General features: G+C 38.8%; 7 protein-coding genes across 7 annotated transcripts; 4 read left to right on the top strand and 3 right to left on the bottom strand.

Annotated features, from left to right (window-relative positions):
- Positions 1-408: 408 nt before the first annotated feature.
- KLLA0_F17006g (serine/threonine protein kinase RIM11) lies at positions 409-1,656 on the top strand (the record flags this gene model as incomplete). The annotated part of the gene is made up of 1 exon (XM_455844.1): positions 409-1,656. The coding sequence occupies one exon, from the start codon at positions 409-411 to the stop codon at positions 1,654-1,656; it is 1,248 nt and encodes a 415-aa protein (XP_455844.1).
- A 668-nt stretch (positions 1,657-2,324) lies between these two features.
- On the top strand, positions 2,325-4,061 carry KLLA0_F16962g (uncharacterized protein; the record flags this gene model as incomplete). The annotated part of the gene is made up of 1 exon (XM_455842.1): positions 2,325-4,061. One exon carries the CDS (start codon positions 2,325-2,327, stop codon positions 4,059-4,061), a length of 1,737 nt encoding a protein of 578 aa, XP_455842.1.
- Positions 4,062-4,904: 843 nt separating this feature from the next.
- CYC7 (cytochrome c) lies at positions 4,905-5,237 on the top strand (the record flags this gene model as incomplete). The annotated part of the gene is made up of 1 exon (XM_455841.1): positions 4,905-5,237. The coding sequence occupies one exon, from the start codon at positions 4,905-4,907 to the stop codon at positions 5,235-5,237; it is 333 nt and encodes a 110-aa protein (XP_455841.1).
- A 1,062-nt stretch (positions 5,238-6,299) lies between these two features.
- Positions 6,300-7,658, bottom strand: UTR2 (chitin transglycosylase UTR2; the record flags this gene model as incomplete). Its single annotated transcript, XM_455839.1, has 1 exon — positions 6,300-7,658. The coding sequence occupies one exon, from the start codon at positions 7,656-7,658 to the stop codon at positions 6,300-6,302; it is 1,359 nt and encodes a 452-aa protein (XP_455839.1).
- A 749-nt stretch (positions 7,659-8,407) lies between these two features.
- On the bottom strand, positions 8,408-9,997 carry YEF1 (NADH/NAD(+) kinase; the record flags this gene model as incomplete). Its single annotated transcript, XM_455838.1, has 1 exon — positions 8,408-9,997. One exon carries the CDS (start codon positions 9,995-9,997, stop codon positions 8,408-8,410), a length of 1,590 nt encoding a protein of 529 aa, XP_455838.1.
- A 371-nt stretch (positions 9,998-10,368) lies between these two features.
- GDA1 (guanosine diphosphatase) lies at positions 10,369-11,937 on the bottom strand (the record flags this gene model as incomplete). The annotated part of the gene is made up of 1 exon (XM_455837.1): positions 10,369-11,937. The coding sequence occupies one exon, from the start codon at positions 11,935-11,937 to the stop codon at positions 10,369-10,371; it is 1,569 nt and encodes a 522-aa protein (XP_455837.1).
- Positions 11,938-12,278: 341 nt separating this feature from the next.
- On the top strand, positions 12,279-12,992 carry ISY1 (Isy1p; the record flags this gene model as incomplete). Its single annotated transcript, XM_455836.1, has 1 exon — positions 12,279-12,992. One exon carries the CDS (start codon positions 12,279-12,281, stop codon positions 12,990-12,992), a length of 714 nt encoding a protein of 237 aa, XP_455836.1.
- Positions 12,993-13,163: the final 171 nt, after the last annotated feature.

Raw genomic sequence — 13,163 nt, 5'->3', positions numbered from 1 at the left:
TACTCTTTCCGCTTAGTATTTATTGTCTGAATAAAACTTTGAGAAAGACATGAGGACATTGGAAAATTTTTCATTGAGCCAGACAAGAAAGACGATAAAACTGTTGTTTTTAACCTGATTCTCTCCCCCCCGCATAATATTTTGAATCGGTGTGCGCGTGTGTTTGTGAGTGCGTGTGCTGAATATTTTATTTTACTGGTCTTAGAAGACGTTGCGTGTTTGAAGTTTTTGGAAAATTTGGTGAAATTTAAGGTAAAAAAAAAAGAACACCAAGAACAAGACTTCGCATATAACAATTAACACACACAGACAGATCAATCACTTCTTATCTGTTGTGAGAGAGAAAGGATTCAGAGAAAAGTGTGCATGTCAGCATAGTTTTAGTACAATACTCCTTTTTTTTTTTGAATGAAAGTTGGTGAATTGCTCGAAAGTAGCGGTGCCGGTGGTTCAAGATCTATTATTGCATATACTAACGATAAAAACGCTGGTTTTGAGACAGAGATGGATTCCATTTTACCCAGTGATGATTTAAAACAAGGCAGTCTTCATAGTAAGAACAGTCATGGTAATGATGTTAAAATCGTTCCAGATGAAGACGAAGTAATAACCCGAAGGACTGTGGTGAAAGGCCATTCCAACCCCGAGGAGTCAGTTGTTATTTCATGCGGCACACCTGAAATTGTGGGAAATGGTTCGTTTGGTGTCGTTTTCAGAACAAAAGTGAAAGAGACTGGGGAGGATGTTGTCATTAAGAAGGTTCTACAGGATAGACGGTTTAAGAATAGAGAACTGGAGATCATGAAATTGATCAGTCATCCGAATTTGATCGATTTGAAGTACTATTTCCTTGAACAATCGGACCAAGAACTTTATCTAAATTTGATTGTAGATTACATGCCCATGTCTCTTTATCAACGGCTCAAAGAGTTCATTTCCTTGCATCAACCAATGGATCGTTACGAAATCAAGATTTACATGTTCCAATTGTTCAAATCTTTAAACTATTTGCATCAAGTGGTCAATGTCTGCCATAGAGACATCAAACCACAGAATATTTTGGTGGATCCAGATACTTTACTGTTGAAAATCTGTGATTTGGGGTCTGCTAAACAGTTGAAACCAAACGAGCCCAATGTGTCATATATTTGCTCCCGTTACTACAGAGCCCCAGAGTTGATCTTTGGTGCTACCAATTACACAACAAAGATTGATATTTGGTCTGCAGGTTGTGTTATGGCTGAACTGCTATTAGGACAACCCATTTTCCCTGGTGAATCTAAGATCGATCAATTGGTTGAAATTATTAAAGTTTTGGGTACACCAACCAGGGAAGAGATCTGTTCCATGAATGAAAACTACTCCGAACATAAGTTCCCTCAGATCAGACCGATCCCATTGAATAGGATCTTCAAGAAGGAAACACAGGAAACTATAGACTTATTATACCATATCATGAAATATGATCCTAATATCAGATACAGCGCTTTACAATGTATGTTCAATTCGACGTACTTCACTGATATCGTCAGCAACACCGGGTCGGACTCAAACCTTTCGTTGATCGATTCTTTACCATTGCTACATTTTGAGGAAAGTGAATTACAAGGGTTGTCATCTAACGATATATATAGATTGACTGGCAAACTGATATAGAACCGACAAGACAAAAGGAAAACTAAAAACAAAAAAAAAGACTAGTTGAGAGAAGGAAATATGCAAATACAAATGCATTAATGTAACGTTCTACCCAGCACATCCAAAGAAAATGAAATTAATACACGAAATTAATGTGCATACAAATAGTTACTTCTCATATGCCTACTTGTTGCAGGCAACACCGTTGTTCAATGCTATCCTACGCTCCCCCCCTTTGCATATCATATTTCTCTTCAATTTTAAAGTTCATTTCAATGTCTTTCGGAAAACCTATAGTTCTATCCTGTCCCTAATAGTGTTCATATTGGGCAGTGGATTCTTTTTATTTATGTTAAGCATTCCCTATTCCTCACTAGGAAAAGGGCACTTGGACATCATAATTCTTCCTTTTATAGCAATACTTTTCTTTCTAGCTTCCGTCCTACCTTTTTCATACCGGATTTCACCTTGTCAGTTCATAATAATATCAATACTCACCTATTAAGAGCCACATGACGTGCGTGCGATTGAGTACTTAAAAACTACTGTTACCTTTTGTCCATCGTGTAACTTTGCATTTTCTTTGTCACATTTTCCTGTACAAGAACTAACTTGACAAAATTGATTTTCCTTGAAGAGAAGTCGAATTAAAAGTTTAACAGGAATATACTGGGACGGACAAAAAGATGGAAACCAAGACCCTGATACACTCAGGGGCTGCTAAGGAGATGAGCTATACTGAGAGGTATAATGTCGCACCGCTAATACCTTTGCCTGAGTATCTTTTTCATAGATTATTTCAGCTCAACTGCCGTACTGTGTTTGGAGTTGCCAATTATTCAACTGCGAAACTATATCAAGCCATAGCAGCCAGCGGGATACAGTGGATCCAAACGATAAATCAATTGAACACATCATTTGCAGTAGATGCATACGGGAGAGCTATCGGAGTGAGCTGCTACGTCACTAGCGAATCTGCAGAATTAGGCCATGTTAATGGTTTTTTTGGATCATTTTGTGAATATGTTCCCATCTTACAGGTAGTCGTCTTGGAACAGTCTCATGATCTTGAGAGGTTGATTGGAGATGTTTCAATCTTTCATGACGTAGTGGATGATCCTTCTGAGATAGACAGTTGTGTACGAACGCTTTTTTGGGGGAAACGCCCTGTTTATATGGGCCTCCGATCGAAGGATGCCACGAAACTTGTCCCCAGTAGTTCTCTAAACGGAAACATAGCAGATAAGATGGGCATAAAGAACACTTTCTTTCAAACGGACACAATAAAGAGGGTTATAGACAAAATCATTGCCGAAGTTTACGCTTCATCAAGGCCATTGATCGTGGTTGATGCATTAATTGATAGATATAATTACAACAGCACAATACAAAATTTCCTAACGGAAACAGGAATACCATTTGTGACAACCTTAATGTCAAAAGGTTCTATTGACGAAAGCTTACCCAACTTTGTTGGGACTTTCTTAGGTACCATGTCACAGCCCATTGTTCGAGAATATATGAATAATGCAGATTGTACGTTAATTTTAGGATGTATGATCGAAAACTTCAAAAACTCGTACTGTAGATTCAACTACAAGAGTAAAAACCAAATCTTACTTTGGAATGATAGAGTTAAAATTGAAAATAATATAATACCTGATATTTTACTTCATGAACTACTCCCACAGCTAATAGCGTCATTAGATACTACCAAAATAGTAAACTCTCGTCCAGTAACAATACCGAATATGATACCCAGAGTAGAACCGCAACCGGTGACATTTTTGCGACAGGAGTACCTTTGGTTTAAGATGTCTACATGGCTAAAACAAGGTGACGTTATTATTTCTGAATCTGGTACCTCAGCTATTGGTCTCCTACAACAAAAATTCCCAGATAATACTAGGCTAGTATCCCAAGCAATTTGGAATTCATCTGGTTATTCTATCGGTGCATGCCTTGGAATTTTGGCAGCATATCGCGATATGGGGACATTGGATAAGCATAGGATTATATTAATGGTGGGTGATGGGTCTTTACAATTTACTTTCCAAGAACTAAGCACCATATTGACGCACGGTTTCAAACCTTACATTTTTGTAATAAATAATCAAGGTTATACCGTTGACAGAACCTTGAATAGAGAAAAGACCCATCTGAACGCTACATACTTCGATATCCAACCGTGGGAACTATTAAAACTCCCGTCACTTTTCTATTCCCAAGAGTATTTCAAGAGAAGATGTATGTCGGTTGGGGAATTGAATAGTTTATTAAGCGATAAAGAGTTCAATAAATCCGATCAGTTGAAAATTGTAGAACTAATCCTTCCATCCATGGATGTTCCAGTACTACTCGATCCACGGGATGACAGTAGTGATGATGAATCTTCTCCGCAGCATAAAAGACCCAGAACGTGAAAGGAGAAGGGTGAAACAGATATCAGAGAACTTTCACGCTTCAAATATATATATTATTTAATAAGCACTGAACACACAAGTACCTGCTTGGTGATCAGTCTCAATGTTAACCGCATTACCATTAACAACACGGCACGCTTTTCGTATCGGCACTAACGAAGAGCACACCAAAAGTCACGTGTGCATTATACCGATATTCACGCAAAGAACAGAATGAAGTAAATAAATACTCTATTGATGTCAAATACAGATAATATGAGCGAAAAAATATCATCTTCTCAGGGTAACACTGATCAGAGATATTCCAGAACCATTACCATTAAGTTAATTGTCACGTGCCGGTCAGTACGTATCACGTGACTGTAACATACATCAGCCAACCAATCAGATCGCTTCCGTTCACAGTGACGTCCAACCTCTGACAAGAATTGCTTTTCCCCACGCTTTAATCCCCATTAAGATTACCCTGCAGCAAAACGCACAACGGGAAACCAATGAGAAAAAAGTCTCAGAGGCTTCACAGAATTTGGCTCATCTCGTGTCTTGACCGATGTTCCCGAAATGATAGACTTGTTTCGAAGCATTTTTTCGGTTTAAGTAGTTAAAAACAGGTAGGAGAAAAATTTTAGTATGCGCACTATGGTTTGTTGATAATTTCATATATAACTAACATATTAAGATTTGATATTCGATTGAATTTGATGTTTCTTTAGCAAGTCTTTTTAGCGTTTTCTTTTTTCTCCTTTCTATCTTAATTAAAGTTTCCCAAACTATCAGTATTAAGGATTGATTCGTCAAATCAAATAACTGTTACACAACCAACACAACTAATATAAAGTCATAATGCCAGCTCCATACAAGAAGGGTTCCGAAAAGAAGGGTGCTACTTTGTTCAAGACCAGATGTTTGCAATGTCACACCGTTGAAGCCGGTGGTCCACACAAGGTCGGTCCAAATTTGCATGGTGTCTTCGGTAGACACTCTGGTAAAGCTTCCGGTTACTCTTACACTGACGCTAACATCAAGAAGAACGTCTTGTGGGATGAACAAACTATGTCTGACTACTTGGAAAACCCAAAGAAGTACATTCCAGGTACCAAGATGGCTTTCGGTGGTTTGAAGAAGGAAAAGGACAGAAACGATATCGTTACTTACATGTTGAAGGCTTGTAAATAAACATTTATGAGTTAAATGAACTTTCCCAATTTGTTTTGTTTCCTATAAATGTCTTCCTTTAACCTCCATGCTTCTCTCATTTGAAAAGAAAAAATTCATTCATGCACGCATGGTAGATTGATATTATGTATATACACCATCTCACCCTTCCCGGAACGCTTTTATTTTGCACCTTCACCTTTTCTCTCTGCATAGAGAAAATTCCTTAATGTTTTTTTCTACAGTTTGAAAACTGTCTATGAACGTTCTTCTAAGTTTGCTGCTGCTTATAAAAAAAGAGGATTTTGGAATTTTAACAAGAGATTACGGATTTTTATCTCTGAAACAACGCTTGTATATTTTTCGTTTCGTTGTTCTTTATCATGTGATCTTCTTTTCATCCTTATACTCGTCCATTCTGTTGTGTTTTTTTGCCGTTATACTTGTAATTATTATATCCGTTATTGACTGGTAAAAAGACTTTCAAATCAGAAGGATCAGCATTTGATATACCGCAAAACAATAAAGAACGAACCTTTTCATGATAGAACCAAAACTCCAAGTTATCAACTTGAGCCAAGATACAAATGAAGAAAAAATGAAGGTGAATCAACAAAAAGTCGTTACTATCACAACTCTTGGAATCCTGTTACTATGCACTACTATTCCAAGAATACCAAATTTTATGATTATTTATTTATTTTTTAACAACTCTACTACTTCTATTATCAACTCTTTCTTCTTCCTTTTATCTTAACACCCGGTCCCCAGTGAACACCGTGAGGTTTTGCCTTAATATCGAGTATTATTACTATCATAATTATTTTATTAGTGTTATCACACATCCCGTCTATTATCTACAATGTATATTTTACATCTCCGTATTTAGATAAAATTCTTCGTCATAAAGATCAAAAGATCAAAAAAGTGCATTTAATTAAAAGTCTGTATATGTACATGCTCACTGAGTTTCAAAAGATACTGGTCATCTATATAAATTTCCACAGAATCTTTTTGTTGAGCTTTTGAGAATCTTTTATGTTTCGTATGCGTCGTGTGATTTACAAAGTCAGTTCGGTGTTATCACAGCAATGATAACAATAGGGAAATTAAACTTAAACCAAACCCATATGACAAGTTCTTTTCAGCACCAGCAGCACTAGTAGATGTAGCAGAACTGGAGTTACCGGAGCTAGAAGTAGTCGACATATTTTGAACGAATCCTGCTGCTGCGGAAGAACTTGTAGAAGAAGAAGATGACTCGTCAGTATCGTCATTGGAGCCAGCAGTGGTCGTTGTTGAAGCCGATCCGGAGCTGCTTCCTGTTGAAGTGGAACTAGATTTGGATGAGGATGAAGTGGACGAAGAAGAAGAAGAGGAAGAACTTTCGTCTGGGGTATTGTCATCCAAACCAGAGTTATCGTAATCCTTCAATATAGTGTTACCGTCGGTGATAAAGACACCTTTTTGCAACCAGTTGTCTTCACCAGAGTATTGGTATACTTCGGAACCGTTTTTCGTGGTACCGGATGGTGGGTCATAACAGGTAATGTTCACACTTTCTAACACGGCGTAGTAGTATCCATAATCTTTGATGTCATCGGAGTCCCAGTCAATTTCACCACCGGCCCAGTTAATGGTACCTTGTTCGTTTGTGGCATTACCACCTGGCCATAGAGATAATTGAACTCTGGATGGAGTTTGAGGGTATTCGTATTGCTTGGAAGTGGAGTTATAAGTTTCGTTTTTGAACAAAGTTCTACCAACTTCACCATCCACCGACCAAGTGATAACATCTTCCTTCCAATCAATTTCATAGATGTGATAATCCTCATCGTTGTTCGTAGCAGTCAAATTCTTAGAGTTTGTATAGTTCAGAGCACCTTGCCAGTACCAATTGGTTTGCACCTTCTCTAGATCAGCACCAACCCATTCGTAATCAATTTCATCCTGCACAGAAGAGAACAAAATCATAGCAGAGACAACACCAGCACCATGAGATGCCTTCATTCTTGTTTTAATGTTACCATACCACATATAATGAGTCGAGGAAAGAACAGTACCGCCAGAATTTTTTGGCATAGCCATAATCAAAGCATTTTCGTCTTCATAATCGATCGGATAACCTTCGTAAGTCCAATTGGCCTTTGAGGCATCACCCAGGTATGTATATAGATTCGCCATTTTGGAAGTATAATTATCAAAGATGGTAATTGTGTCCCGACAAACTGGCAGTGGCATACAAGCCTCTTTCTTGTAAGAAAACTTAGGGTTACAACCACCTAGACAGTAACTACCTGTACCACATGTTCCGTACTGATTACAACATGGATTATCCTCCGGGCAGTGAGAATCTTCACTGCAGGTGGTTGTCTCATCAGCAGCTGAAACAACTTTCAATGCAACAGCCGCTAGGGCCAACACTTTAGCAAACGATCTCATTACAAAAGTATATTATTTATAGGCGTGGGAGGAGCTTGGCTCTCTTATGTTACCTTGAATCTTAGATTCTATTTATAACTGAAAGAATGCAACAAGAGATACCTTGGACTTTTTTGAATGGGTTTTCATTCAAATTTTATATCCTTATATATATAAATTCATATATCGATATACAGGTACATATAGTTTCTTGCCGGGCTGCCGTAATAGCACACTAAGCCTGTTCCTAAGAAGAAGCTGTACTATCTCCTCTGTTTATTCCACCTTTCGCAGAATGCGCCTCGAGAAATTTCGGTTGAGAATTTTTTCAGCAATTACCCAATTGGGGCAAAAGCGATGTTTAAAAAAAGGCGTCAAAGAGGAAGCATTTTTCGTAGCTTTCCAACAACACATCACAGAGCTTGGAGTTGAGTACGCAGTTCTTGGCCGTTCTCCCCGCAACAAATGGCGCAGATATCTATGCAAATAAACTTGTGATTGTTTCTTAGGCTTCCTATATAGGAAATAAAAATACATGAATGGGGGGGTCAACCAGTGAAGAGTGGTGTACAAAGTGTGTATGGAGTTGTAGGGTTTGCAGGAAGATTACTGGTAAGAATGGTAAACGTAAATATAAACACTCTCAAGACATTTCAGTTATACTAATTGGGTAAAAGTTCGGTTTATAAAAACACATGTGAGCTGCGAAAATAGTCTGCAGATCTTCAGAAAATCCGCTATTTCCTCCGGTATTAACTTTTTCTCCGACCTTACTCGTTCAGTTCACTGTCAGAGTCAGTAGAATAATCATCACTTTGGTCGTCTTCGAGTTCTTCCTCTTCTTCAGAATCCTGCCTGGTTCTCACGGTGTGTATTTCGTACTTCTGTTGATTCTTTCTTGAGAGCATATGTGTGAACGACTTTTGGGATTCCCTGACGTTCCAATTCAATGTTCTACTGATACTGTCAATAAATTCTGTGCTGCGGGCTTCGAGTGTAGGGAATGAATACGGACTTGCGTTTATCACTATGTAGTCGCCCCTCTTCATTTCCACTCTGTTCTTACCGTCAAATGCTGCCCATGCGGTGCTTCTGCTAGCCTTTGGGACTTTCACTTTTAACGTCATACTATCCGGCAAGATGATGGGTCTGAAACTTAGAGTATGAGGACAGATTGGTGTAACTGCAATAGCGTTGACGCTGGGGTATACCAAGGAACCACCAGCACTTAAGGAATACGCTGTGGATCCAGTGGGCGAGGCTATGATCAGACCGTCTGCTTGTGCCACTGTTAATAAAGATCCATCTCCATATAATTCTAACATTGAAATGAACGGACTAGGACCTCTGTCAATCGTAAGTTCATTCAAAACATGGTACTCTCCCTCCATTGTGTACTTAATATGCGTCTTGCGTGCTTCCTCGTCCACTTTCTTGATCCTTTTCCTGAAAAGTTGACAACATAGTCGCATTCTCATCTTAGTTTTAATCTTGTTTTGTAAAATCTTGGACAAAGCATGTTTGAAGTCTTCAAATTGGAAGTTCGTCAAGAATCCTAGAGACCCCAAGGCAAATGACATGACCGGTGGCACATTCTTTTGGAAAATTGATGATACGTATAATACTGTGCCATCTCCACCAAGTGTTATGATTAGGTCAAAGAAATCTTCGTGTTCTTTCACAAATTCTGGAGACCAATATTGAATCTTATGCGAACCACATTTACTGTCTTTACACAACTCTTTTGCGTTGAAAGATTCGTTTCGTTCAAAACCGTATTCCACATAAACATCTATCGTTGGATAATTGACAAGGATCCACTCTACCAACTCCCTTGTCAAGTAGATCAAAGAATCATCTTGCCTTTTAGTTACTATCATTAATTTCTTAACTTCTAATGCCACTTTGGTGTTGGATAGATTTTTGGATAATAATCTCACTCCATGTGCAGTGGACGATAGCTGTGCATGCGAATAAACCTTTTTCACATCATCGCTCCCAGTAGATAGTTTCCTGAACATCCGTTGGGTACAGAGCACCTCGTCCAGATCTCCTTTTTCGTGCTGCTGCTGATGTTGATGTTGATGTTTATTTTGATGTTGATGTTGATGCTGCTCAGGATACTGCAGCAAATGAAATTGTTCACTCACCTCATTCCCTTGATTTCTACTAGGGTCATCGTTGCCGTCATCTTGGGTGGCACTATCACTAGTTAACACATTCTGGAACCGCTTGATCTGAGTCTTGTGTTGATGAGTGACTTCAAATGTCAAGGGAATACTACTTCTTGATGAGCTGTTACTGCTTGAAGTTAGTGCACTAGCACTCAGAACCTTCTCCAAAGGGTGTCCTTCAACCATATTTCGCAGAACACTATCGATTCGTTTCCTTGCACCTATAGAATCCGTCTGAGTGGAACCTCTTTCAAGCTTTTCTTTCCACAAATTGAGTGTTTCCCTTTCTCTTAGACATTTTCATTTACTTTTAAGCTTCAGCATGTTTTTGAAGGAAAGTGATGCACTTAGATAAGATATTACTGAAAATACGGGGAAGCTAAAAAATATCAGGTAAATGACGCTCTTTCGGAGCCCCAAAACTTATATATCGACACAATTTATTAGTTTGCAATCCTTTCTGGCCACGCAACGACCGATTGGTGTTTTACTAGCGTATTTACGTGTATTTTTGTTAAACGATGTATATGATTATAAAATTTCGAATTGAGTTACCTTTACTCAACCTTGGACACTTTACAGCTCCAATTAGCAGACTCCAATAGTGGTAGAGAGGCACCTAGACACCATCCTAACTCATTGTTAGCAATCGTCTTTGCTGTTCTCAACTCTCTTTGCAATGGGATGTCGTAACCAGTGTGTAATAGTGATACTTGGAAATTTAAATCTAGGCACCATTGTGGTTCTTTGCTCAATTCAGACAGGGATCCTTCAATACCACTAAAGACACTTTCCCAAACTTCTTCACCGTTACACACAGTTCTTGCCAAATCTTGTAATTCTTGCAAAGTGAACGATAATGGTAATCCGAGAGGCTGTGTTCTATCATAGAAATACGAGAACACATATAGATCACTTGTTTCTTTGAAGGTGTGGACCAACGATGGTTGATGAATACCGTTGAATGAGCATGGAGGTGTGTTACATTTAGCGTCTTTGTTTAAGATCTTATCGGCAAGGTATCTACACTGTGGACCAGCCGGAACCTTTGGACCCTTGAAGTTGACAGTATAAATTTCGTCATCACTAATCTTAACTTTCTCGCCTTCAGCAGTGGTTCCCGGAGGTAAACATGGGGAGCTCAATTCATAAGTTCTTGCAGTTTGACCCTTAGTAATGGTTCCCGAGCTGATCGCAACGTTGACCAATTCAGTGTTAATCTTATTTCTACCTTGCATCAAACCATATCCCAAATGAGAAAATTGATATAGAGTATAATCATGACCACCGAAACTTAGCTCGTATTTATGTTCACCATCAACCATCTTTTCATTAGGAGGGAAACTTGGCTCGAACACAATTTGAGTAGAACCACCACCAAGATCGAAAACAGCTGCCGTTGGTAATTTAGAACCAGCGCCAATATTACCCAACAGATAGTTTGCAGTGACCCAAGCGTAGACACCTTCTTCCTCACCATCCATAATAGAAACACCATCTCCATCGACCACTGGGAATGGATAATCCTGTTCCAAATGTTTACGAACTTGTGCCAAGATCTTTGAAGATTTTTCATCACCCAACATTCTCAAACCTGCGGTTGCCTTAACTGCAACAGGCGTACAATTTCTCTTATCCTTTGGAACCGCATCCATAGCAATTTTCAATAAAGGATCCAAGGACTTAGCGGCTCCCACAGCATCGATATCGAAACTAGATAGACCAGGCTTCAACATCTCGAAAGTTTCATTAATCAAAGTTGGTGGTTGGGTACAAACGTCAAATTCATACACATGTACACGACTGCCAGTAGAACCGGCATCAATCATAACCACGTACTTATGACCCTCAGTACACTGAGATTTGGAAAGGGAATTGGAACCAGATTCCAAATTCTGGGATGTGTGGTCTTTGGCTGTTTGCTTTTGTGAATCCTCATTGATATTTTGACTGATTGGTGAAGAAGCACCAGGAACTTTTAGCCCATCTGGTGTGTCGACTTTATTGGAGTTCGCCAATGAACCAACTTGTGGAGATGCTGACGACCTTAGCAAAAGAAGCAACATCAAAGCAGTTAAGGCCCCGATGAGGAACCTATAGTTCCTAACCACAGAATTGATGTGCATCTTTTTTTTTGATTTTAGTTATGATTCAGATTATTCTCGCCGTAGAAACCAGCAAATGAACACAGCTATAAACCCTGAATATTTGGAGTGACCAACGAAAGCTTTCTAGTAGATCAGATCGCGTTGCCCACGGAATTTATAGCACTGTTTAATCTGTAACTATCTTGTCGTCTTCTATCTGTATAGATTTCATGTTATTATGTTTTTTTTATGTTGACAGATATTAAGAAAAGATGAAAGGACATGAAATAAAACTACAAGAACCAATCCCAAAGAAGAAAACCAGAGAGTTAAATCGATGATTATACGGGATATCGAGGTAAAGAAAGGGCGAAGTAACGATGAGTCGTAACGTGAATAAAGCGAACTCTGTTCTCGTGCGATACCAGGAGCTACAGGCTGCCGAAACCGGTGGTTATCAGGATTTTTCGCGGTTGAAAAGACCTACCAGGATCAATAAGGTAACGAAGTTGGATGAAGCACTTCGATGGAGAAACGAGCTTGTGAAGGAGATAGGTCAACGTGTGACACAGATTCATGATCCATCGTTAAACGAGTCTCAAATCACGGAAATAAACGATGAACTCAATAAACTATTCCAGGAGAAGGGCAGATGGGATTTCCATATCAGAAATAAGTTAAAGGGTCCAGATTTGAAGAAGAGGAAGCAGTTAAATACCACAGGCGGAACCCTCATAGATGGGAAAAGGTATTTCGGTAGAGCTTTAGAATTACCAGAGGTTCAAAAATTATTGAGGGAATCCAAGGAACAAAGAGAGAAGGAAAGAAGTGGGAAGGAAAAGAAAGCGGAGTTGCAGAGGAAAATCAAACGATGGGAAAGTACATTGAAAGACGACTATTTTGTAGGAAATAACAGTGATGAACTTCTTGAATATGAGAAGAAACGTACTGGCTCACTTCGATCAACTATTCATTCTTCTGATCGGGACCCTTCTTTTGTGATACCAAATTTTGACGTTCCATCCTTAAAAGATGTCGAACTTTGGTTGGTGCAAAGAAGAAAGAATGAGTTAAAGAAGCAACTCGGGTTGTAGTAATCGGAGCTACGAGAAGTTAGGCTTTAGTATATAAGGGGAATGATATTTATCATAGTTGTACTATATACGCTTTTAATGATTGCCTCTCATATCCACAGCATGACGTTTTATTCTATTCTTATGAATGAAAATGATGATACCAACCAAAGATTAGTAAGTTATAATAAT

This window comes from Kluyveromyces lactis, assembly GCF_000002515.2.
Source record: "Kluyveromyces lactis strain NRRL Y-1140 chromosome F complete sequence".
Classification (NCBI taxonomy): Eukaryota; Fungi; Ascomycota; class Saccharomycetes; order Saccharomycetales; family Saccharomycetaceae; genus Kluyveromyces; species Kluyveromyces lactis.
The sequence above is the reverse complement of the archived record's forward strand: the minus strand, read 5'-3'. Positions and strand labels throughout refer to the sequence as shown.